Genomic DNA, 27,500 nt, shown 5'->3' with positions numbered 1-27,500 from the left:
TGACTTTGAGCAAGCCAAGGAGTATCAGCAACGTGCTCTGGACATTGAACTGGAAAAGCTCGGCCCGGAACATGTTAATGTTGCAAGAAGCTATAATAACTTAGCTTTGATTTACAAGGAGTTAGGTGACTTTGAGCAAGCCAAGGAGTATCAGCAACGTGCTCTGGACATTGAACGGGACAAGCTTGGCTCGGAACATGTTTATGTTGCAACAAACTACAATAACTTAGCTTTGATTTACGACGATTTAGGTGACTTTGAGCAAGCCAAGGAGTATCAGCAACGTGCTCTGGACATTGAACTGGAAAAGCTCGGCCCGGAACATGTTAATGTTGCAAGAAGCTATAATAACCTAGCTTTGATTTACCGGCATTTAGGTGACTTTGAGCAAGCCAAGGAGTATCAGCAACGTGCTCTGGACATTGACCTGGAAAAGCTCGGCCCGGAACATGTTAATGTTGCAGAAAGCTATAATAACTTAGCATCGATTTACCAGGATTTAGGTGACTTTGAGCAAGCCAAGGAGTATCAGCAACGTGCTCTGGACATTAAACTGGAAAAGCTCGGCCCGGAACATGTTAATGTTGCAACAAGCTATCATAACTTAGCTACGATTTACCAGGATTTAGGTGACTTTGAGCAAGCCAAGGAGTATGAGCAACGTGCCCTGGACATTGGACTGGACAAGCTCGGTCCGGAACATGTTAAAGTTGCAACAAGCTACAGTAACTTAGCTTCGATTTACCAGGATTTAGGTGACTTTGAGCAAGCCAAGGAGCATCAGCAACGTGCTCTAGCCATTAGAGCAGACAAGCACTGGCTCAAAAAAACACCAAATAAGGTACATGAAGGACTGCTAACATGCAGACGCAAAAAAACTTTATAATGAAATTATATTTCCTTTCAGATAGATTTTACGCAGTCTTTAAGGTTTATCGCGTTGGTGTTGTGTCAAAATTTCAAAGGCTGAAGTTTTCAGGTTTTTTTTTTTCACAGCAGCGTAAGTTGCGTCTTAAGCTGCGAGGTTCGTCTTTGCATTTTTTTCCCGCAGTTTCAATATATGAAATTCATATAAACTTTATAAATGATTTTAATTTGATAAACTCCATAACGTTTTACATATATTAATCGTGGAATCGATGTTCGGGACGTTAATAAGAGATCTCTTAATTTAGGATTGACTGTAACAGTTTCTGTTTACGCTCTCTCGGGATGATTTCTGCGTTCCGTATCTTCAAGTTTCTTTTAATGAAAAAAACCTGTTAGTCCTTGCAGATTACTCATGAAGCTGAAAGGCATTCATCACAATCCAAGAAAGAAGATGATGACGATAAGGATAATGATAAAGGCAGTAGTAAGGACGGTAAAGCAAAAATCATTGTTAAGTTAAAAATGTCTCCTCCTGCTAACTTTTAATGATTTTAATCAAGGGCGCGTTCCTTTAGAAAAAATCCGATAAGGTTTAGTCGTTGCACAATCTCACGGTTAGCATTAGGTAACATTGGCTGAAGTCAGATTGTTTCTTTCAGTAAAATTACATGAAGAACAACTTAAGTCCAACTTCACTCTTTAATATAAAAGTGAAATAGAAAAACTCCATTGTTATGCTTTGAACCCGGGTCACTTGCTTTATAGCCTACATCCATATCCACTACACCATCGAGGACTAGCTGCCAAATCCAGTAATTTTTAAAATATACATGTTCTTATATATGCCGTACCCCATTACAATATTTGAAAGCTAACCGTTTTCAGTTCAGCTAGTGCTTAACCTTAATCACTGCTGATCAGTGCTTAACTCTCTACTGTGTTCTCTCCATAACTGGAGCTCTGTAGTTTTGGTTTCTTTAGCTATTCTAGCCTCATTCTACATTTCAGTCTCGTTCCATTATGGAAATAATGCGTTGTGTAAAATTCATAAGGTGTCCAATCTGGCTTCACTCGATGTTATCTAACGCTAGACCAATCTCACAGTCTTTGGACTTGACGTGACAAAGGGGACGTGAGTAAAAACCCGGAGATGGATTCTTCAGCGTTCCAAAACTATTTGTGTGAAACGCCTGCAAGAACTTAGAATGCTCGACAGGTGTAATGTCCAAACAAACTCATTAATTGTGAATCTATAAATGCGGATTTCGATTTAATCTATCACTAAATCTATTGGGATTGTGTTTTTAGTTTTAGTAAAGAAGGGCAAAATCCACGTTTGGATGATTGTCTCAAAGAAAAGTGGCGTAGTCAAAAGTCAGCCACATCCAAAAAGAAATTTTCAGGCAAACACAATTTCCGATTTGGGGCTGCTTATTCAGACAAACTACGAATGGAGTTTAACACCGCGATTTATTAAAGCCATTTTCAATTTTGCTAACCTCAAGATCCAAACATTGTTTGCCTCATATGGCGTCAAGGAGGCTTGCAGCCCAGGCAAACCCAGTTACGTTAAATAAACGAGTTCAAAGCGAATTAGGGGTTCCACTGATCCCAGATACAATACATTAGGTGCGGTCACACTAGACTTTTCCCCCGAAGCTCCGATTGGGGAAATAGCTTGGGTTGGGGTCACACTGGGTAATTGATCACTGTCATGGTTGCGGTTATACAGTTATAAATTGCCCAAAGGGAAGAAAAAACGTGAACCGGGCAGTTTTGAGGTAAATGTTGTTGTAAACATTGAATCTCACATAATCGTATTAATAACACCCGCTCCACATTAATTAAACTTAGAAAGAGAGATTCAGTCTTAAATTTTGAGACTGAAAAGGACGGCGTTGACTTCAGTTTTTTTTTAAAAGAAAGACAAATTCTCGCTCAAAAGTCAAAAGTACTGGTTTACAAAAGTGTTTGCAGCGACTTCACAAGGAAATAATTCTTGAACACATGTAAAGAAAACTGACGAGTGTTTTGAGTTGCTTTTGAATTTACGTGAAATTGTAAAATACAGAAAAACATTCACAGAAGCGCTCAAAATCCTGCTGAGGTTTCGCAGTCCATTTTGGCGCCAAAACGGACTCAGCACGTGAACAACAGGTGATTTCTACTTTTTGGTATGTTTCAATCTCTCGTGATTGGTTGAGCCGCCTTAGGTTCTTATTAACCAATAGAACTTACTTCGGGAACCGTCATGGGTAATTCTTTTGTTCGGATTGATGTATCCATGGAAATTTCCCCCCGAGGCACTGAATTTCACCTTGGGAAAATCGGTCACACAAAAAGCTGCTTCCCTGGAACGTCTTACTGGACTGTATTAGGAAAGGAAGAATTTCGATAAGTTTAAGAAACTTGTTAGTACTACTATTTTCGAGAAGCGCACAGCGAGGTTCTTTTATTTTCTACTCTTCTTTCCTTATTTTCTTCCTTGCTCGTTTTTGGGAATGCTAAATTATTGATGTATTAGCAATTGAAAGTGTAAATAATTTCAGTCAATACAGTAGGTAGTAGGACTTTTGTTCTATATAGCTTTCATTTTTGTGTATGCGCATTTGATCATATACCTATGTTGAAATGTGCTATAGAGGTATCAAATATTTTTACTATTACTATTACTTGACTGTGTAATATGGTCTTGAATTGTTCACTTGTATGCTCTGATGGGAGTATGTCACTGCTTTCTTTGCAAGGTTAAAAATTCACCACAGTACCTCTTTGATGCTCTGATCATTATCATCATCCTCAACAACAACATCATCGTCATTATTTTTTTTATTATTATCTTCATCATAAAGACCTATATTGTATTATCTGGCTCATTATTTCTTTTTCATGAAAGAATGTCCTTAAAGATTTAATTCCATGTATGGAGAAAATTCATTGCAGCTGACACTTCGTTCCTTGTTTTTATCTATCTTGTTGTCCTGTCGAGGACATAAGACAAATTCCTGGCCTTACTCTTTAAATAAAAGAAAAGAGGTAACATAAAGCATTTATTTTCCATCTTAAATTATACGACAACAACAATAGCGCTATCGTAATGCTGAAACGGTTTTCTCGATCTTTTCGCATAGCAGAAGATGTAACAACTTTGAAACTTGAAGATGACCTTAATGCAGAAGAGACATCAAGGGAAGATGAGGATGAATTACCACAAGAAGGACGTGGGCTAAAAGACTTGTGGGAACGAGATAAAGAAAAGGAGACCTGGGACGGGGACGAGGCCGAGAATGAGGACGAGCACGAGCAAGAGGGTGGCGACGACGACGACGACGACGACGACGACGACAGCGAGTATGAGGACGAGGACTCGAACGACGACGAGCACGAGCAAGAGGGTGACGACGACGACGAGGAGGATGAGGACGCGAACGAGAACGCGGACGAGCACGCGCATGAGGGCGACGAGGACCGGGATGAAATGAAGAGAACGTCAGCATTGCTCTTACAAGGTTAGAAATCATGGCAGCTTCATAAAACTTATAAGATATGAAGTATCGTTGTTGATATCCAAGCATCTAGCACTGCTGTAGCAAATCATCATCATCTGGTGTCAACGTTTGACTTTCCTCGCATTTTGTTCATTATGAGCTTTAATTAATTACTCGTTCCTTTCACAGACAAAAGAGCTAAGAGAGACAAACACAATGCTGAACAAAAAAAACGGCATATGGCTAAGAAAGGTTCAGATGCTGATAGTCATGTGTCATCTGAGGGAGATGGTTGCCTGGATTCACAGGAAGAGGATCATAGATCTGACAGCTTTGCATCTTTGGATGGTGAGATATTTTGATCCTTTGATCCCCAATATCTGTTTTTGTCTGCTGCTGTTGCTGTGATCTAGCCTGTTTTTAGCCACCCCCTCCCCCTCAAACATTAGGGAGCTTAAGCAAAGACGTTTTTGAGCAACACACGTCAACCGGAAGTAAGGCCTTATCCCTTTTAATATGCCTTGATGCTTATAACAAATTTGTATTGCTAAGTTTCTTTCTTCTGATAGATACGATCTGCGCGAAAATTTGGGCACAATCACTGCCCATGAACGGCAAAAAGTTCACTTCTGGTTGATATGCGTCGCTCAAAAACGCCTTTGCTTAAGCTCTCTAATTTGTTTAAAGGGAGTGGTTAGCTATACACAGGCTACTGTGCCCCAGTTGCATCACCTTGCCTGTCGTTTTTTCTGCCTCTACTGTGCTTCTTCAGTTCTCTTTTTGCCTTCTTCTTTTTTCTTCCCATTGCTTTATTCTCTTCTCTTCTTCCCGTTAACTTTTTTATCCCTGCGTCACCATCATGTGTAACAGCTTAAGTTAAATTAGCCAAATGAGAAGCGGGAAATATTAAAGTTAAGTAACATCTGCTATAAAGGATACTTAACAATTAATGAATGAGGCTGAGTATCTTATAAAGAGTTATGGAGATCGAGGAGGGTGTTATCTGTCGAGGCCGTAGGCCGAGGCGGATAACACCTTCCGAGATCTCCATAATTCTTCATATGATACGAAAGCCGAATTCAATAATTGTTTTTTTATTCATTCAAAATAATTCCTAGTTTAAAAACATGGCTAAAACAAGCTTTCCTGCATCGATGTTAAGTTTACCTTCGATAGTTTACGGTTAGGTTCGTCCAGCTCCGCAAATATTCTCATATATTTTTCACATCGAAAACAACTCAATCTCGTCCCCAGGTCTTCTCGGTTAACGGTGTATTAACCTGCAGAAAGCTGCATTTTTGACGTCATTTCCTCGTTAAACACAAAATTCTTCCAAATTTGGTCATCAGCAACTGGTTATGATGAATTATGTATGTGCTTTTAGCCAATCAGAATTGGGGAAATATTTTGAATGAATAATAATATCTTATAATGGGCGCCTAATCATTTACTGTAGCTTCTCCAAAGATATGGAACGTCTTACCGGACTACATTACGAAAGGGAAGAATGTCGATAAGTTGTAGAAAAGCGTACAGCGACTAGGTTGAGTTATCAGAGGTTCTTTCACTTTCAACTTTTATTTCCTTTTTTTCTTTATCTTTTGCTCGTTTTTAGTAATGCTAAATTATTGATGTAGCAATTGAAAGTGTCAATAATAATAATAATATAATAAAATAATAAAATATTTATATAGCGCTTATACTTTTCAGTGCTAAGCGCTCAATAGTTTCAGTTATTAGAGGTGGTAGCATAATATAGGCTATGTGAGTCTCATTTTTGTGTATGCACATTCCATCAGATCACTATGTTAAAATGCGCTGTAGAAGTATTAATTATTATTATTATTTTTGTTATTATTATTACTTGAGTAATGTGATTTCGGATTGTTCACTTAAATGTATGCTCTATATGGGAGTATGTCACTGCTTTCTTTGCAAGGTTACAATTCACCACAGTACTTCTTTGATGCTCTGATCATTATCATCATCATCATCATCATCATCATCATCATCATCGCTATCCTGAGCATCATCATCATCATCATCAGTATTATCATAATCATTTCATAAGGACCACGGTAAAGATAAATGTTACGAGCCAAAATGTACGTTTCTGAGTAAAACCTCAATTTTTTAAATTGGGTTACTTGACATTGAGCGTGCCCTGGTGACGTCACAGCCAGATTTGGCATCAAACTGTCCAAATCTTGTCAGATATAAGTACGCGCATTTTTTTAAGTTTCAGCTTAAAGACTTTTCCCTAGCACCTGTTTCAAAATTCAAGACACTATAATGAACTCCCTTAAAACTAACATTATAAAGACATTATGATCTCTTGCTTAAATCTAGACTCTTTCTCTTCTTTCTTTAATTCCTTAGAGTTGAAAATATAAATAAGGCAAGTGCCTCCCTTGCCCCTTAATAGATCATTACGCCCTCGAGCGGTGCTAACCGCGTTATGAGATACAAGGGCAACAAATATTGGGTAGTTTTGGCTTCTATATGATGCCTTTTTTGCTGTTGTAAAGGTGCCAAGAAGAGAAAGAAGAAGTCTGAAAGTTGCTGTCCACTTTGTAGATGTCAATAATCAATATTCACGTTCATTTTTGTAATTAGGAAAATTAGTGTTACGGTAGCCTTTTACTGTACTATAATTTTTACCGTTATAAGTAAAAAATTGGTCAGGTTAAGCGTGATATAGATTGTAGTTTGTAAAGTGCCCTTTTCAGGCTTTTGTTTGCCCTCTGAGAAAGGAAAATATGCGATCTAGCGAAAAAGAGAGGCCCAGGTTAAGTTAAATCTAAATTAGACTCACACACTAAGGGTTTTTAAGTTTGTCGAAGAGTAAAACGTATCAATCAAGCAAATTATTTAAAAACAATGGAGAATTGTGCCTACATTTCGTGTACTGATTGAGCACTTTTATATCAACGAGCCAGCAAAAGGTAGCCTCAGTGAAACGTTCCTAGCGTCGAGGAGCGAGGCGAGACGGCTGTATTATATTTTTTCGTAGGCTAGCCAAATATTAAAGTATGAAATAACTGGATTATGGAGTTTTGCTCGTGGGAACTTGATTTTTTACCACAGTTTAATTTGTGCCGTCTGCAAGAATATTGATAGAGATCTTTAGATTTTAAGACGGGAACGATTACGATGACGAGATTTGCTTAATACCAGCTAAAGTAGTGCACGCGTAAGCTGAGGTGGGTTTGGCGGGAAAATGTGACAGCCGTCGTCATTTACGGGTTTCGTAGTGACGGGAACTTGTAAGTTATCAAATGTTAGAAGTGGCCAGGAGAGCGCTTAACTTTTTTTCTGTAAAAATAACCGCGCCATCTTTTTTGGTAAAAAACATGGGAATAGAAGCTTCTGTGTTGTCTATTTTATGTTTTACAATATGCAAAAAAGCAAACAAACTAACAAACTAACAACAACAACAACAAACAGAAAGAAAACTTTAAGTCAAATCTCGTCATCATAATCGTCCTCGTCCGGTTGCATTTTGACGTCAGGGGGTACGATTGTGAGTCAACAATAAAATAATAAAGACGGTGTTTTTATTATTCATTTGAAATATTTCTCCGATTCTGATTGGCTTAAAGCACACGCATAATTCACCACAACAAGTTACTGATGACCAAATTTGGAAGAATTTTGTGTTTAACGAGGAAATGACGTCAAAAATGCAGGGTTCTTGCAGGTTAATGCACCGTTAACCGAGAAGACCTGGAGACGAGGAATTATTTTGAATGAATAATAAAACAATTATTGAATTCGGCTTTCGTATCACATGAAGAATTATGGAGATCTCGGACGGTGTTATCGGCCTCGGCCTACGGCCTCGACGGATAACACCCTCCTCGATCTCCATAATTCTTCATAAGATACTCAGCCTCATTCATTAATTGTTAATTAATTGACTTCATGGAGTCCATATTAATGTTCCAGGACAATGAAACGACGGCCATGTTGTCTTCCCTAGCCAATTCCGTGTGAGTTGAACTCTTTTCTTATGTAAACGCTTTGTTTTGTTCCAATGAAGTTGCATAGATGCTGGCCACGTAAGTGTGAACACTCTATACCAGGAACCGATTACTAGAGAAATTTAGGTCACAGGAATCCGGACAGGCTGAAACGGCACACTTAACATTTGCACGTTTTCCATCCAATTGTTGGTTTTCAACGAAATGGCCGCAAATGAAGAATTGCGAGGTAACGCTACAAGCGAGCTCAAGCAAACACGACAGTGAAGAAGAAAGCGAGAAAATGAAATAGCAGCAAATCTACACTGAATCTAAGACGCAAAAAAAACCCTTGAACGTGCAGCACGCACCACTCTTTGGCATTTTCTTTTGTCACTGTCCCACGACTAACGTTAAGTCAAACTTGATCTAAGACAACACTGATTAGTGAGTTTTCACAGGAAAAAATAACCGATTCCCATTGCTATCTCTTTTTTTTCAGTACCGGTAAATAATTAGCCCCCACAAGAAACACAGGCTAAGATAACAGATTCCCATTATTGGATATTTTAGGGTATTTAAAGAATACCCACAAAAATCCCAAATTTGGAAGAGTGAGACAAGTCCCAATCAGGGAACTTGGTTGGGAATTCCCTGGTTGGGACTTGTGTCACTTTGCCAAATTTGGGATTTTTATGGGTATTCTTTAAATACCCTAAAATATCCAATAATGGGAATCTGTTATCTTTTCCTGTGTTTCTTGTAGGGGCTAATTATTTACCGGTAAGGAAAAAAAAGAGATAGCAATCTGGGCGATAAAATGAATCAGCATTTCTGCTCAATGGGTGAAAAACTGGCCAAGAACATCCCAGTTAAAAGTACCCTTCAAGAACAGTACTATGGACTAGGAAAATCTCAAGTATGCTTCTTAAACTTGCCAACCCATACAGTTCAGATGTGAAAAGAGATATCATTAACCAAAGGCTTAATTTCGACTGGAAAAACGTCCAGTTTTCTCCAGTACTTAATAATATATAATAACATAATAAGAATAAGAATAAGAAAACCAAGTACAAAGAACTATAAATACAGTAAAAACCCACGAATAAGAACCTACATTTTCCAGGGTTAGCCTAAACAGGTTCTTACATAAATGGTGGTTAACATAAATTTAGGCTATCTAGGTTCTTAATAGGTTCCTAATTTCTTGCAAAAAATTATGTCGTTGCTAAGAAGATTTTAGTGATCAGCGCCCTTAAATTTGCATACCTAATATCGCTTATAATTATTTTAACAAGACCATAATAGAGATCTATTCTCACATGAATTTTAATTTCTTGAGTCAAAACAACTTTATATACATGATTGTGCTGTAAAACGCAATATTATAAACATTTTCTCAATGACCTCGATCAATCAAACAACATTTATATATGTACTAACTTGCCTTTTGCAACTGCAATTAATCATGTTAATAAATATTTTTAAATGGTTTTTGAAAATAAGAACCTTTCTCCAAATTTTAGGCTAAAGAGGTTATTATATAGAGGGGGTCTAAATTGCAAATTTTAGCCTAACAGGTTCTTAAATCTTAGGTTCTTACTCGTGGGTTTTTACTGTACAGAGAATGTGTCAGATGAAAACCGAAGTGATCTCCGTGTTTGTTGGTGCGCTTGGTACAGTAAAGAAGGGGGTGGTACAAAACATCAAGAAAGTATCAGGGAGAGCTACTGTGACAGAGATTCAAAAGATCTGGGATCTGTGTGAATCCTCAGGAAGGTGCTTAGTGTATGAACACAATGATTGACTTGAGTGACTGATGCTCCAGGTGTATGGTTTGCGCCCGGCTGAGGCACAAAAAGAACACCAGCAAAGACTGTGACAGAAGAGATAATAATAATAATAATAATAATAATAATAATAATAATAATAATAATAATAATAATAATAATAATAATAATAATTAAGCACTAGATAACATTAAGAATTACATAAATCATAAATATATACAATCAGTGTGTCAATAGCGATTTCCCAGATAAATTCCTCGCGGCTCAGATACGATCAATAACTCTCGCAGCCGGTCCAGAGTTTTAAATTTAGAATCATCCATCTTTGATATTAAATAGAAAGAAGTTAAAAAGAATAAAATCTCGTATTCCTAAATTCCTAATTCTTTAAAAAACGTTCTTTAAAAAAAAGAATCAATCAATTTATCAATTCGGGCAGGCTCTAATATTTTCGATCTGTAGGTCTGAGTCAACATAGTCTAGCTGTCGTCTTCTGGATCTTATCCAGGAAATTGCGCTTTAGTAACTTTCTTCCTTCTTATTTGCGATCAGCTCCCCAAGTCTACTGTGGTACTTAGCACACTCATCCGCCATTCCACCTGTTGTCGTGAAAACTATAGGGGAGTGAAAGTTCCCTGTTCGATCTCCATCGCTCTTTCCGCATACCGCCTCTTCTTCTCGTTCTCATGCTTCTTGTAGATTTGCTTAGGAGTCAAGTCTCTGTAAGAGTCTGCATTGGGGTGACACACCTGAACGTCGAAGAATGTAGATCTCTGTCTCTCCCAAAAACCTCGAGCATGAATATCCAAACGGGCATCAGGGGCTTTGTTAGCGCCATGACTTAATGTCTCCCCGGTGACCTCCTGAAGGACCGGCTCTACTTCCACATCATTACAGACCATCCTTTGCATCTCTGCTTCCAAGTCGCGCAGTTAATAACAATAATAATAATAATAATAATAATAATAATAATAATAATAATAATAATAATAATAATAATAATAATAGCAATAGTAATGATAATCATAATAATAATAGGGATTTGGGATTTCCGGGTATATTTCCTGACCTGTGGAATTGCGTGAACAAATATGTGCTGTAATCGCTAATAAAAATAAAACCAGACGCCACGCCAAGGAATGTTCAAACTTCCTGCTTTCGTTTTAATAGTTTTCCCTTCGTAATTCAAGCGAAACCTCTTTAAAGTCGTGCTGCCTTCCTGGTGCCTGACTAAAGCTACAATAGGTAAGTAAATAAAGTTGAAACAAGTCTGTTTTCAGTAATTTCAATTTATATTATAGTACTACAATTCATTTAATGCAACGGCCAGTCCAAGGCTTCTTGACTTACTCTAGGGTACAAGAAATGTAGAATTGGGTGTTTAACCTTGAAAGTGTCCGACTTCCCTTTTGTGACGGTGCTTAGTAGTGTGCAAACAATCAAGTATAAATGTTTGGCCATCAGCAACGGTTAAAGATGTAAAGGGAAACTCTATTATGTTGAACGCAAGGATGTGGTGAACATCAAAGCACTAACTGTCGCATACACGTTACATGAAGGCTTTGAGTGTGAGCCACAAGCTACGCAAGCGGTCGTGTAAAATTGAAGGACCCTTGATGATGCATAGCGAAAGTAATGTTGCATTAGAAATGTTTAAGTTAATTTTCCACATGATTTGCAAAAACATCAGTCATATAGGCTATCATATTTGGAAATTTCGGCACGGTCAGAATTCAAGTGAATGTCTTTTTATCTGGCCCCATCTAAAAGCAGTCGACAATAGAAGCAGTTATAACTTTAACAATCGATCAGATGTTCAACCTACAATCCAGACGATATTAGCGCAAACGTATTGCTGTTTATATGTGTTTCCCTTAAAGTTAAATGAAACGTGTTTTGGCAGGGAATGAGCTACATCAGTACTCCAACAGTTCCCAGAAAGGGAAAAAACACGATTTGACCCGCGTCAAAAGCAAAACAAGCAAAGTCATTTCAAATTACTTTAGAGATCCTAAAAAAAAATGATACGATCGGTTCTTATGGGTTAAAGCTATAGGTCTGATTATTAATTGCTCTTTTAAATCGATGTATATTCATACACTCTTCTGAACTCAGAACGCACTGGAATATCTATCGTTACAATAATATCCCTGATATCCATACACTCCATGCGTGTCCAATTGTACTGAATTGTAATTAATAGACAGATGTGAGGTCTGAATTACATGAATTACGTTGAAAACGTTTACAACATACACCGATCAGAAGCACGTAGGTGAAGAATGTTAAAACATCCTCTGTAAAACGTCTTTTAAAAATACATTGTGCATCTGAGGTGGGGGGGGGGGGGGTACTGCTTATCTTCAGCTCAGGCTTCAGGTATATGAAAGGGTAGGGATTTCACTGGTTGAAGTATATAAAAAAGATAGAGAAATCTGTCATTTGAGTCTGTGAAACGGCCCATTTCTAAGCTTTTGCGTGACGCGGCATTTACATGACAGCCAAGAGAGCTTGTAGGTTAAAAAAATGACTTATTTCAGGGAATTTTGTTATCTAAACAGTTCATGTGTTATAAAAAGTATTACTTTAATGTTTGTGAGTTTCTCGAAGAATAAATTCACGCTTTTGTAGCAAAACTCGGTAACAGATGTTTCTGTTGGTTTTCGTCCGCCATGTTGGAGCTCATCCAGGTCAGCACCAGCATGGCGTCTCCATACAAATCTCTCTAAATTTGAGTAAAACATTTCTTCAGATACCGTAACTGATTCCGAAAATAAGCCCCGGGGCTTATATTTTTCAAAGGCCCTTTTTGAGGGGCTTATTTTTGGAGGGGCCTATATTCGGGGGGGCTTATGTACGGAGGGAAATTTGCGTTTCAAAATCAGTTGGGCTAGCTTGTAGTGGCAAGGAAATGTACCATTTTTGCTTTGTTTTACTTTGTATTCGAGGGCAAATTCCAAGTACAAGCCCCTCGGGGGGGCTCATATTCGGAGGGGCGATTTAACGGAGGGTTTTTTGCGTTACGATTTTGGGGGGCTTACATTTGGAGGGGCTTATACATGAAGGGGCTTATTTTCGGAATTTTACGGTACCTCGTATACGAAATATTCCTCTAACCTGAATCTTGGCGAGGGTCTTTGCATATTTACCTCCTTTCATTTCCAAGATTCTGGACTTTATCTATTGAACGGTTTTGATTTTTATTTTGATCTATTTTGAATGGCGTGACACTGAAAACCAGCATTTACAGCAGCTGAAAAGGATGCAAAGTTCTCAAGGGGTTTAAGGCCTGGGTCAATGGTGTTTTCCGAGCGTATGAATGATTGGCGGTATCTCTCGCTAAAAGACCTAGAACGAAGTGAATTTTTTCCCAAAAGTAAATCTTGAGGTCTTCTTATGCCTTAACGTTTAATTATGGTTACGTGACATGCCACGTGACCAAAAAGAAAAAGGAAGGAAATTGGCGAATTGGTGGCGAATGTACTTTACTTTTGTTTAAATCCCATCGGCCGTAGCCCCTTTCTCCCCTTACGAAATTTACACAAGGTTGAACTTTTTTCTGTTTTCATATTACACTTGGATGATATTTCAAGTTGGAAATGTTCATGAAAGTATAAGTCTCTTCAATTTGAAAGAAAAAAAACTGCCGGATACGAAGAAGGGAAGACTTGATCCCACGACCTAGAAAACCTAGTATACCACGCTGGAGAAGAAATAATTTAAGTACATAGAGCATCAACCCCAACCCAAAAAAAGAACCTAACCAGCCGTTCGAAACGGTGCTTAACCCTAATCAGTAAAAGCAATGCTTAACAATAATCAGTAAAGGCAGTGCTTAACCCAAATACATAACGAGGAAAATTAGGTTGTGTGAATTTCATGAGGTGCCCGAAGGGACTACGATGGATGGGATCTAATGATATATCGAGCCAGTACAGTCAAACCCCGCTAATAACGACACTAAGGACGCCATAGATAGTGTCCGAAGTAACAAGGTGTCCGTATTAAGCGGGTTGAATTTAGAGAAAATGTGAGGGCTTTCTTTCGCAAGGGACAAAGCAAACTGTCGGGTGATGCTCGATATAGTAAGTCAATATATGCACTATTGTTTCGTTCTATTGTGTTATTGTGTAAGGGCTGGGGATCATTGTTGTGTTCTTTGTGACGTAACTCGAGGCTTGTTATTCGCTTGGTATATCTTGCTCCAGCCAAACTGTCCGTAATAACGAGGTTTCCTTATTAAGCGGATGTCCATAAAGCAGGGTTTGGGTGTACAAGTTCCTGATCTTATCCTGGTACAGATCACGACTGAAGAGGATCTGCTACCAATAGACCTTTTAGACTGTTCACAGTACCCTATTCTCCCGTAAGATTGTCGAGACCGAGCACCTACCGTTACGGGCGACCATCTTGGTTTTAAAATGTACCGACGGGGTAGGCGTTGGATTTAACCGTCCCCCACTCCCTAAGTGTATTTTATACTCATCCCCAGGCTATACTCGGTAAGTAGGCGACTCTGAACAGTTCATAAACCCTTCTGCATTCCATAGTTCCATTCCAATGAAACGAGCTTAGGATAAAATTTCATACAAATCACTGTATTTTGTCAATATACCTCTTAGACTGCAAAACAGTCGTACTTTTCTCAAATCGATTTTGCAAGGTGCGAAGCGCTGGCATGATCGATATTTTCATGCTAAGCACGTGGGCTTCACACGCCCATGGGGCGTGTGTCTCTCTCCAGTCTCTCTCTCCGTTTTCATCCTCACTCCAGACCTTCCCTTTGACTGTTCGCGCGCGCATTCGCGTGCATCCACGTGTATATGTGTGCATAATTTCTGAAAAGCCTGATCTATAAACAAAACATCCAAGCTAAAAAGGTCTATTCAAGGCACAAGTTGGTAACTTCCTTCACAGGAATGGGGGAGAGATCTATCTTTAAGTCGTGCCACAGGCCCACCATCCGAAATGTTCGAGGCATCGTGATATGAGCGCGCTATTTGATCTCATACCGTGCATGCGGGTATCTTATCTACACACCTAGCCTTATGCTTAGTAGATTTCTGTTAGTCTTAAAGATGTCAGTACTCGATATAATTAGAAAAACTGCCTCATTCCAAGGCGTCTCAAGTGTGTTTGGAGAACGGAAAACGCAAGTGCAGCCGATAGTATCCCGCGGTGGACCATGAATGAATAAATGAAAGAATGAAGAGTCGTGTATGAGAGGACAACAGACGTGCCCTATTACAATAAATTTTAAATGTGAACAGTAAGTTCGGACGTCAGCATACAAAGGCGCCACTGGCAGCCGTTCTCAGTCCATTTGTGAGCTTACTGTACCCACCCAACCCATGATGTGAATGATGTGATGTGTGAAGGTTGACCACAACACCGGGGTCTGCGTTCCCTTCCATTTTCGAACAGTGGTGTGGGTTCTTTAACGTCCCGCAAGAACCAGATAAGTGTAATTGCTGTGAGACGGGACCTACGGTTTTTCGTCGTTATCCGAGAAGACTAGAAAGTCTAACCGTTTGCAGATGTCATTACAGAGGCAACACTTTCTTCTCAGTTATTTAAAGACCCTGAGTGTTAGTCCGGCCGGGGTGCGAACCCGTGACCTGCCGCTCAGCAGACCGGCGCTCTTCAAACTGAGCCAACCAGGCGGCGGTTAATTTAAGAATTGTTTTAAAAAGCAATGCCGGTTTCGGAAATCTAAAATGATTTCCTTCGTCAGTTGCTTTAACAGTTAGTTGCTCGTGGGGTTGCGAGCAAAAGACCATGGGAACGTTTAGCGTTGACGCAAAGGACGCTGGAAAGGGTAAGCGAGAAAATGAGATAAATCAGTGTCTCGGTGGCCTGCCTACTCGTAAAGTACTAAACAACAGCAAGAAAAACCGTTGTGAATAATTTGGCAATAAAATAATTACTTTATTGACCAAGCTTGTTCGGTCAAGATAGCTGGATTCGTCACTTGCATAACCAGTACTTTCAATTTGGGGGAGCAAATAAGGTGTATTATGGAAGATGTACAAGTGGTTTATATTGGCGTCGTTCTTTTTTTCATTGGCCCCGACATCGTATCGGTAAACAAAATGCTAGACTTGCTACAATTTGACCTTTCATAAGTTCTTAAAAGTGAGCGAAGCGAGCTTCAATGCGTAAGGTCGCGCAGCGACCGAGCAAAAGAAGAAGTCAGTCTAACCAACCAGGAGAAAAACCAACCAACTAACCAACCAGGAAAAAAAAAGGACTTTTAGAATGTCTAACAAAATGCAAAAAAAGAAATTTGGCCATATATCCAGTCATATTGACCTCACGCTTGGTCAGTAATGCATATTTGAAAGGAATAATGATGAAAGTAAAAACAGTCGTCACGCCTTAAAACATTCCGCTTTCTTTTTGACAGCCTGTTTTCCCTTCGTCATTCCAGCGGAAGCTCAATGATACCTTATAAAGTCTAGGTATCTTCGATATTTGCTGCCTGAGTCAGCAGTTCGAAACGGTAAGAAAATGCAATATGCAGCAGATCAAAAAACCGTTAATTTGTATAAGTTGGTACATGCATGCAATAGGATTAAATGATGCGGAAAGCTTCCACGTCGGTTATTTAAACTATGAGACTCTTCAAAAGATTGTCGAACGGAGACTTTCGCAGCAAATAGTTAGGAATAATAGCCCTTTTGTGACTAGTTTTGACTGTTTCGGTCCATCATTTCGAGGCGGCCAAGTAAACTCTGGTTTTGGAACGGTCTGGAAGCAAAATACAATGTAAGCAAAGTTTGACCTGCGGCAACAGTTACCAACGTAGAGCTACCGGTATAAAAGAACTATTCCACACTTAGATTAAGTGATCAGGTGGACTCGAAGCTACTTATTGACTTTAAATCTCTTTAGATCTATGTAAAACTTCTCAACAAGAAACGAAAAGCCATAAACTTTTTGTTCTGAATGTTCGTTTGCGGGAAGGAGACTCTTTTATCATCGTCGTGAGTCTGTGCAGATGAAGCATGACAGACTGTTTTGCATAGTTATGTCCTACAAGTGTTCGCCCTTAATTTTGTTAAAATATTTCTAGCGTGGAGTAAATCCTATTTAATTAAAAGAGAATGTAAAGTAGCCCTTTTACTCGTTTTTGTGGCGAGCGAAGATATACGCGAGGCGGGAACGGCGCGCGAGAAAGTGCTTTAGTTTCGCCCATCGCAGGCGTCTCGCGCTCCACGTCCGCTTTGTGACAAATTCTCGAGCCCCCCCTCTCCCCTCCCCCCTCCGCGACTGTTCTGCAGGCTACAAATAAAGGACTGGCGGTAAAATAAGGTGGAACAGGAGCCCATCAAATGATGGGCTCCTGGGTGAAAGGTGGTCACCTATGGAATAGGGTGTGTATAGGAGATGCCTTCTCTGTCCCCTTTATCCTCTCTTGATGCATACCCATTGTCAGAACTTGCTCTAGACGCTATACTCGGTTTGGGAACCCATCATCTCGTTCAAGTGAAGTGAAACTATTTTAAGCCTTTTTTATCATCGTTTAGTAGTATCTGACACTGAATAACTGTTTAGGCAAAAATACGTGTATAAACCCTTCTATACCCGTTTTGAGACTATGACAGGCAAAATATCTATACCCGGTTTCACCAAAACGGCTCAAAAGGCATACCGTTTGTGGTACACACCTATATAGCTTATAAAGGGTATTAACCCCGGGTATGTTGTCACTAATTGCAGATTAAAGCATCAGAAGTTCATCAAGTATGGCTTCTTCAAAAGAATATACCGATGAACAGCTAAACTATTATAGAATTTGTTATCTAACTACTGATATACTAGCGGAGGGTCTGAGACAAATATTTAAACAAGAATGGGACAAACTGTACAAATCAACAAAAGGAGAATGGAAAGACGAACCTCGTAATGGAATGGACTTTTATAACGGAGAGTCGCCTCGAAATCATAAGAGAAACGCTCGTCTTTTGGACACTATGAAAAACGGAAACAGTGGGGAGTGGGATTGTACAATGCTGTTTTACGCTATCCTTTTCTCTGATTGCGTCGGGCCAGGTCTTAGCGCAATTGACAGAAAAAATGTAGATGATCTACGAAATTTCAGGAATGAAGAATTCGCTCACATGCCACAAGGTAGTCTCTCTGAGATAGATTTTCAGAATGCTATTAGCAAAATTGATGTTGTGTTTCAAGCGCTTAGTCTTCCCACTGTAAAAATTAAAAACCTAAAATATCAGAAAAGCTTTCCAACAAAAGATTTAACAAAGGTCCTCAAAGAAGTTGATAATCTGAAACAAGAAGTTCAAGAAAAAGAGAGTCAGCGCCAGGTCCTTGAAGATCAGCTCCAAAATGAAGCACCCTCATTTTGTGTTCTCCCTCCTAAACCTTCGCATGAAATCGGTGGTCGTGAAAGTGAAGTAGCCAAAATGGTCCAACAGCTGAGGGAACTAAATGAGTCCAGTGACAACAGGTTGAGTTATCTTTACATCTCAGGGAATCCTGGAAGCGGCAAATCACAGCTAGCTGGCCTCGTAGCTGAGAGATTCTTTGACGACCTCAAAGAAATGCCAGGTGGGTCTTCATTTGTAATGACCTTAAATGCTGCCAGTGGAGATTCACTTCTGGAGTCCTATGCCTCATTTGCTCGCCATTTAAAGTGCCCAGACTATTCAGTTTTGAAAACCCTCAGTTCAAAGGAATTGACCGTGGACGAAAAGATCACTAGTCTTAAGATGCTTGTCGCTGTAAAAATTACCTGTTACAAGTCGTGGCTACTGGTGGTTGACAATGTCACTACCATGTCATCTGTGCATGTCCATTTACCACAGTTTAATTCAAAGGCTTGGGAAAGAGGCCATTTGCTCATCACGACGCAGGACACAACGTCAATTCCCACAAAAAGCTCTTTCGTTAATCACATTTCGGTAAGCCAAGGTATGGAGCCCGATGATGCCCGTTCATTATTGTCTAAGCTTTCTGGTATCCCAGATAGCGAGCTATTAGGAACAGTAGCACAAAGACTGGACTATCAACCTCTTGTTTTAGCAGGCGCTGCCGTCTTCGTTAAAGAGATTCGGCAGGACAAAGTATCGACGCATTTTGGGTGGAAGGAATACCTGAAGATCTTAGAAAAAGGCAAAAGACAGAAAACAGAAAATACACTTGTCGACACCAATCCAATTTATCCAGATTCAATGACCAAAGCAATAACGTTAGCCATCGAAACACTGATGAGATCCGACGAAGTTCAAAAACACCTTTTCACTTTTCTTGCCCTCTGCGCTCCACGGCCATTAAACATGGACATAGCAGTTAGTTACATCATGAACGCACATGAAGAGTTTGATGAAGCGGACAAAGAATTAATTCGCATGAGATTAAAAAGAAGCTCACTTCTGCTGTTCCAAGCAGACGAGGGTGGCTGTTTTATTCGAGTTCACCAGGTTGTGCATGATGCTATAAAAACTGTAGCAAAAGAGTATGCAGAAAGCCAAACCGATGAGGTCGTTAGTGGGGTCATTACATCATTTAACGAATTTATCGTCGCAACTCCACCAGAAAATGAGCGACTAAACACCAGACACATCGCTCCACATTTGAAAGCTTTAACTACAGTAACTGACAAAGTGTTTTTGCGAGATGATTTCTGTCAAGTTCATGATAAAACGATTTCTAAAAAATGCGAAAACCTTGGAAATATTTGTCAAATGCACTGTGAATTCGAAGAAGCAAAAAAATATTTTCAATATTCACTCACTTTTAAGCTTCAAGAGCTCGGCCCGGAACATGTTAATGTTGCCACAAGCTATCATCACTTAGCTTCAATTTACCAGGATTTAGGTGACTTTAAGCAAGCCAAGGAGTATCAGCAACGTGTTCTGGACATCCAAGTGGACAAGCTTGGCCCGGAACATGTTAATGTTGCAACAAGCTATAATGACTTAGCTTTGATTTACCTGGATTTAGGTGACTTTGAGCAAGCCAAGGAGCATCAGCAACGTGCTCTGGACGTCCAAGTGGACAAGCTCGGCCCGGAACATGTTAATGTTGCAACAAGCTATAATAACTTAGCTTCGATTTACCTGGATTTAGGTGACTTTGAGCAAGCCAAGGAGTATCAGCAACGTGCTCTGGACATTGAACTGGACAAGCTCGGGCCGAAACATATTAATGTTGCAAAAGGCTATAATAACTTAGCTTTGATTTACAAGGATTTAGGTGACTTTGAGCAAGCCAAGGAGTATCAGCAACGTGCTCTGGACATTGAACTGGACAAGTTCGGCCCGGAACATATTAATGTCGCAAGAAGCTATAATAACTTAGCTTTGATTTACAAGGATTTAGGTGACTTTGAACAAGCCAAGGAGTATCAGCAACGTGCTTTGGACATTAAACTGGACAAGCTCGGCCCGGAACATGTTAGTGTTGCAACAAACTACCGTAACTTAGCTTCGATTTACCACGATTTAGGTGACTTTGGGCAAGCTAAGGAGTATCAGCAACGTGCTCTGGACATCAAAGTGGACAAGCTCGGCCTGGAACATGTCAATGTTGCAACAAGCTATAATGACTTAGCTTTGATTTACAAGGATTTAGGTGACTTTGAGCAAGCCAAGGAGTATCAGCAACGTGCTCTAGACATCCAAGTGAACAAGCTCGGCCCGGAACATGTTTATGTTGCAACTAGCTGCAGTAACTTAGCTTTGATTTCCAAGGATTTAGGTGACTTTGAGCAAGCCAAGGAGTATCAGCAACGCGCTCTGGACATTAAACTGGACAAGCTCGGCCCGGAACATCTTAATGTTGCAAGAAGCTATAATAACTTAGCTTTGATTTACCAGGATTTAGGTGACTTCGAGCAAGCCAAGGAGTATCAGCAACGTGCTCTGGCGATTAAAGCAGACAAGCACTGGCTCAACAAAACACCCAAGGAGGCACATAAAGGACTGCTAATAGAGGTAAAAAACTTTATTATGGAAATTATATTTCTTCTAGATAGATTTTACGCAGTCTTAAAGGTTATCGCGTAGGTGTTGTGTTGAAATTTAAAAGGCTGAATTTTGCAGGGTTTTTTGTTTTCACAACAGCATAAGTTGTATTTTAAACTACGAAGATCGTCTTTGCATTTTTTCTTCCGCTGGTGCAATATATGAAAGTCATATAATCTTTGTCAACGATTTTAAACTGATAAACTCCATAAAGTTTTACATATATTAATCATGGAATCGATGTTTGGGACTTTGGTAAGACATCTCTTAATTCAGGTTTGACTGTAACAGTTTCCGTTTACGCTCTATTCCTGCCTTCCGTATCTTCAAGTTTCATCTAATGAAAAAAAAATTGTTAGTCCTTGCAGATTACTCATGAAGCTGAAAGCATTTATCACAACCCAAGAAAGGAGTTGATGACGATGAGGATGATGATATAGGCAGTAGTAAGGACGGTAAAGCAAAAATCATTGTTAAGTTAAAAATGTCTCCTCCTGCTAACTTTTAATGATTTTAATCAAGAGCGCGTTTCTTTAGAAAAAATCCGATAAGGTTTAATCGTTGCACAATCTTGCAGTCTTTGGACTTGCGGCGACAAAGGCCTATTCTTCAGATTCTTCAAAAATATTTGTGTGAAACGCCTGCAATAACGTAGATAAACTACAGATGGAGTTCAACACCGCGATTTATTAAAGTCATTTTCAATTTCGCTAACCTCAAGATCCAAACATTGTTTGCGTCTTATGGTATCAAGGAGGCTTCCAGCCCAGGCAAACCCAGTAGAAAACTATTTATCTACCTAAACATTTTTTACCCGTTCGGATTTCCTACCTGAGATTTTTTGGAAAAGATAGAACAAGGGGCTTCACCGATCCCAGATACAATACATTAGGTGCGGTTACACTAGACGTTTCCCCCAAAGCTCTCATTGGGGAAATAGCTTGGGTTGGGTTCACACTGGGTAATTGATCACCGTCAAAGTTGCGGTTACACAGTGATAAATTGCCTAATGCGAAGAAAAAACGTGAACCCAGTTTTGAGGAAAATGTTGTTGTAAACATTGAAGGCTTACATAATCGTATTAATAATACCCGCTCCATATTAATTAAACTTATAAAGAGAGATTCAGTCTTAAATTCTGAGACTAAAAAGGAGGACGTTGACTTCATTTTTTTAAAGAAAGACATGTCGGAGACTGAGGCTAGTATTTGTGATTGCGTGATTGTGCAGACTTGAGTTGATGACAGAAAACCCACGTGATGGATCAAATTAGTTCGATAAGTGATTTTGTTAAATAGCCGTGAATGATATGTGTCAAGGACCGGAAATTTACCCGTAGGCCATTTGCATGCAATGTTCAGTATAAACGATAAGTGCTTGTGATTTTAAGTTGAGTCGAGAGTTGTTGTTGTTGTTGACCCTGTAAACCAGTCGTGAGATCGCGCGAGCTGTGACCTGTTGAGTTTGAACCTTTGAGAGTGATTCCAAGCCATTAAACCTATCAATGGACCTGTGAGTATAATTTGCCTTGAATTACTCCTTTTCCTTTGTGACATTTGTGGGGAATCGATTCCTGGAGGCAAGCGTTTCCCACAGACAAATTCTCGCTCAGAAGTCAAAACTACGGGTTTACAAAAGTGTTTGCAACGACTTTATAAGGAAATAATCCTTGAAGACATGTAAAGAGAACTTACGAGTGTTTTGAGGTGCTTTTAAATTTATGTGAAATTGTAAAATACAGAAAAACATTCACAGAAGCGCTCAAAATCCTGCTGAGGTTTCGCAGTCCAGTTTGGCGCCAAGACGGACTCAGCACGTAAACAACACGTGTTTTCTACTTTTTGGTACGTTTCAATCTCTCGTGATTGGATGAGCCGCCTTAGGTTCTTATTAACCAATAGAACTTTCTTCGGGAACTGTAATGGGTAATTCTTTTGTTCGGATTGATGTATCCATGGAAATTTCCCAGAGGCACTGAATTTCACCCTGGGAAAATCGGTCACCAAAAAACCGGTTCCCCGTGGGCAACAGCCATTTGCCGGTGGGTCAAATGGGTAATTTGGCCGCACCTATTTTAGGTCGCATAAAAAGGATATGTTATGGTCAACGTTTGACTTTCCTCGTATCCTGCGCATTATAAGCTTAATATTTATTACTCTTTTCTTTCACAGACAAAAGAGCTAAGAGAGTCAAACACAATGCTGAACAAAAAAAACAGCAGATGGCTAAGAAAAGTTCAGATGCTGATAGTGATGTGTCATCTGAGGGAGATGGTTACCTGAGTTCACAGGCAGAGGATCACGAATCTGACAGCTTTGCATTGTTGGATGGTGAGATATTTTGACCTTTTCATCTTCAGTATCTGTCTTTATCTGCTTGATACTGTTGCTTTGATGTAGCCTGTTTTTTTAGCCACCCTCTCCCTCAAACATTAAGAAGCTTAAGCAAAGACGTTTTTGAGCAACGCACGTCAACCGAAAGTGACGCTTTTTCCCTTTCAATATGCATTGATGATTATAACAAATTTCTATTGCTAAATTTCTTTACTCTTATAGAGACGATCTGCCTTAAAATTTGGGCTCAACCACTGCCCAAGAACTCGGGCAAAAAGTTCACTTCCGGTTTATGTGCCTCGCTCAAAAACGCCTTTGCTTACCTTAAATAATCGATTAAGCGCCGCTACTGGAATAAGCGCCGCACCTTTACCGAAAATAATTTAAGGTGGCTGAACACAGTTTTGGCAGTTTATGAGTAAATGTCATTTGCCAATTCATGGCAAGAGAAAGGTTGCAGCTCACAAGCTGAAACTTGGTAAGTGAAAAAGATACTGATGAAAGATTTTGACTGACAGGTAAAATGTGACGTTTTCGTAGTTTCTATGGCAACATGAACGATTGAATACATCCTTAAAATTTTACTTTTGCTCAGTTTACATAAAATTCGCTCATTAGATTTTACTATTAACTTGCACACAGCTTACTATAATTAATCATTACCATTTGAAACGTATTTGACCAAATTTTAACAGACGGGTTTTCAGATAATCAATAATATGACTGTCCTGTAATTATTAAATGTGTCACAATTTCGTCTGTTCAACTTCCATTTTAAAGTTCTTACTATTGAAAGAACGATAAAAGAAAATATTCTGCCAAATATCACAAAATTTTAATGAGTAGATCTTGAGAAATTGTCTTCTCTGTACCATTGCTTTTTTCCCGCCATGTTCGTTTGTCTAATTAAAACACGCGCCGTTACGCGAATTACCGCTGACCGCCCGCAAAACTGTGTTCAGCCACCTTAAGCGCCGCTCTCGAATTCTGCACCGCGGCGCTAACTTGGGTATTAACAAATCAACGCCCTGTTTTGTTAGATATCAAAACCATATCATCAGAGAAATAAGACCTCGACCAACTTGTGATTTCTAAAGTTTTAATGTAGGGAAACTCTTAAAACCGGGTTCATATAACAGTTTGAGGTGTACATATTTTATATTAAATTGGGCATACCTAGTACGCGCGTTACTTAATTTTCTCTATATTCCCCTCAGTGATTTACCCGTGGTTGAAATAAGTGCCGCTCTCGTAAAAGCGCCGCACCTATAACTGGAAAAAATGAAATAAGCGCCGCAATCGATCATTTACGGTAAGCTCCCAAATTTGTTGAAAGGGAGTGGTTAGCTATACGCAGGCTTCTGTGCTCCAGTTGCATCACCTTGTCTGTCGATTTTTTTCTGCCTCTACTGTGCTTCTTCAGTTCTGTTTTTAAGCCTCTCCGCTACTTTCTTCCTGCTTGCTTTTATCCCTGCGTCACCATCATGTGTAACGGCTTTAGTTATATTAGTCAAACGAGAGGCGGGAAATATTAAAGTTAAGTAACGTCTGTTATAAAGGATACTACCTTATAATGGCCCCTAATCATTTACTGCAGATATGGAGCGTCTTACAGGACTTCGATAAGTTTAAGAAACTCCTTAAGACCTCCTATTGTAGAGAAGCGTACGGCGACTTTGTTTAAGTTATCAGAGGTTATTTTATTTTCTACTCTTATTTCCTTCTTTTTATCGCTCGCTCGTTTTTAATGCTCAATTGTTGATGCAGGAGGTAGTGTAACTTTGTTTTAAATGTCTCATTTTTGTGTATGGCCATTTGATCGTATACCTATGTTAAAATGAGCATTATAAGTATTAAATATTATTATTATTATTATTATTATTATCATCATCATCACTGCTTGTGTAATGTGGTCTTGAATTGTTCACTTGGATGCTCTATATGGAAGTATGTCACTGCTTCCTTTGTAAGGTTACAATTCACCACAGTACTTCATTGATGCTCTCATCGTCATCGTCATCGTCATCATCATTATCATAATCATCATCATCATCATTTAATAAGGATCACCGTAATACTAATTGTTATGTGCCAAAATGTACGTTTCTAAGTAAAGCCTCAATTTTCTAAATCATTGAGCGTGCCCTGGTGACGTCAAAGCCAGATTTGGCATCAAACTGTCCAAATTTTGTAACATATAAGTGCGCGCATTTTTTTAAATTACAGATTAAACACTTTTCCCTAGCACCTGCTTCAAAATTAAAGACACAATAATAAACTCCCTTAAACCAACATTATAAAGACAATTATGATCTCTTGCTTAAACCTATTCTCTTTCTTTTCTTTCTTTAAATCCTTATAATATAAAAATATAAATAAGGCAAGTGCTTCGCTTGCCCCTTAATAGATCATTACGCCCTCAGCAGTGCTAACCGCGTTATGAGATACCAGGGCAACAAATGTTGGGTAGTTTTGGCTTCTATGTGATGCCTTTTTTGTTTTTTTGTTAAGGCGCAAAGAAGAGAAAGAAGAAGTCGGGAAGTGGTTGTCGACTTTGTAGATGTCAATAATAAATATTCACATTCATTTTTGTAATTAGGAAAATTAGAGTTTTGGTAGCCTTTTACTGTACGAATTTTCGCTCAAGAGTCCTCTCTTGTGTAAGAGCAGAAGGCAATCAAAGGGAATCTTTATCTTTCGTTGAGATAACAGAGCTTAGATCTGCATGCTGATCATTTCTGTATTCAAAGATAACCAGCCAAAGACTTGCTTTCTATCATTTAGTAAGAATATTTTTAAGGTAGCACTTGCAAAATCCGCTTTTTAGAAATTACCGGGAAATGATAAACAAACAGAAAAAGATTTCCCTTTCACATGGAAAATTGCTAGATACGTCAGATTGTCAAACCTTTCCTGTGAATTGCCAAACTGGATTTTTAACAGCACGTAAATGATGCAAAAAGATAATGTTTCCGTGTAAATAATGCATCGGTTGATTTAGCGTTGGTCTGAGGAGATCGCGCCCTCCTATTTTTCTGTGCAATTTTGCAATTTTTTCTTGAAGAATTATAGCTTGCAAGTGACCAGCAGATCCTCCCTCCCCCCACTTCCTGAATTTTCTAGACCCCCTTGTAAATGTTCTTAAGCTTTCAGTTTTTGTTAGTATGTCTTTTTGAAGTTGTTCATTTAAAATTGCATTTGCTCAATAGATTTATCAGTAAATAATTTCTTATTGTAAACTGAAGACCACACCATTTTCAACATAAGGTCTAATAGGTCCGCAAGGGACTGTCCACTACAATGTTGTGAAGAATTTTCTAGGTTGTTATGAAGATTTTTGTCATCTGGTATTTACTATTTGCTTAGGTGATTTTATGTTTGCACTTGAAGATTCACTCGTGCCTAGCAAGAGTCTCGTTATCATTAGGTTTGTATATCAAGGTTAATCCGTAATGGTATAGACAGGTTTTGGAATTTTATTATCTTATAAGGGTTTTTTTTGTAACATAATAGTATCATTTATTAAATTTGAGTGTCAGTCCTTGAAGTGAGCACGTTTCTGGGTTATAGCTGACTATGTTTGTAACCAACATCAGAGTTCCTGTTTTGGTTTAAGTTAGAGCCTCGAGGGTCTAGTTTTTAGAAAGTGCGTTCATAACTCTCATGGTCAGCAAGAAAAAAAATGCAATGCACTTTATTTGAGTTTCAATATATTTAGCACGAAACTACTAATTGAGGAACATTATTTTTACATATCTAACTGGAGACTATCCTCGGATACCCAGTGGCGGTCAGTTGAATCGGAATAAACGGCGGTGGCCAATAATAGACCCCATCTTAGTCACTTTTGAACAAATGTAATTTTCTCGATCCCACCATAGTTAAGGCGATGTTACACGGAACGATTCGCAACAACGATTTTTAGCGCAACACAGCATTACAACATTGTTGCGACATTATTTTGAATGGTTGCAACATTGTTCTAACATTCCTACGCTGTGTTGCGCTAAAAATCGTCGTTGCGAATCGTCCCGTGTAACATCACCTTTACTTTCTATTTATGTATCTA

General features: G+C 39.1%; 2 protein-coding genes and 1 pseudogene across 2 annotated transcripts in view; all 3 read left to right on the top strand.

Annotated features, from left to right (window-relative positions):
- LOC140922062 (uncharacterized) overlaps positions 1–7,404 on the top strand; it is a 9,958-nt pseudogene extending 2,554 nt beyond the window's left edge.
- LOC140953597 (epoxide hydrolase 4-like) overlaps positions 1–27,500 on the top strand; it is an 85,837-nt gene that overhangs the window by 36,341 nt on the left and 21,996 nt on the right. The window lies entirely within an intron of this gene.
- On the top strand, positions 17,859–23,442 carry LOC140921733 (uncharacterized). Its single transcript, XM_073371741.1, has 3 exons — positions 17,859–21,068; positions 21,505–21,553; positions 23,270–23,442. Exons 1-3 carry the CDS (start codon positions 17,859–17,861, stop codon positions 23,440–23,442), a joined length of 3,432 nt encoding a protein of 1,143 aa, XP_073227842.1.

This window comes from Porites lutea, chromosome 12 (genome assembly GCF_958299795.1).
Source record: "Porites lutea chromosome 12, jaPorLute2.1, whole genome shotgun sequence".
NCBI lineage: Eukaryota > Metazoa > Cnidaria > Anthozoa > Scleractinia > Poritidae > Porites > Porites lutea.
This window is presented reverse-complemented; position numbering and strand designations above follow the sequence as displayed.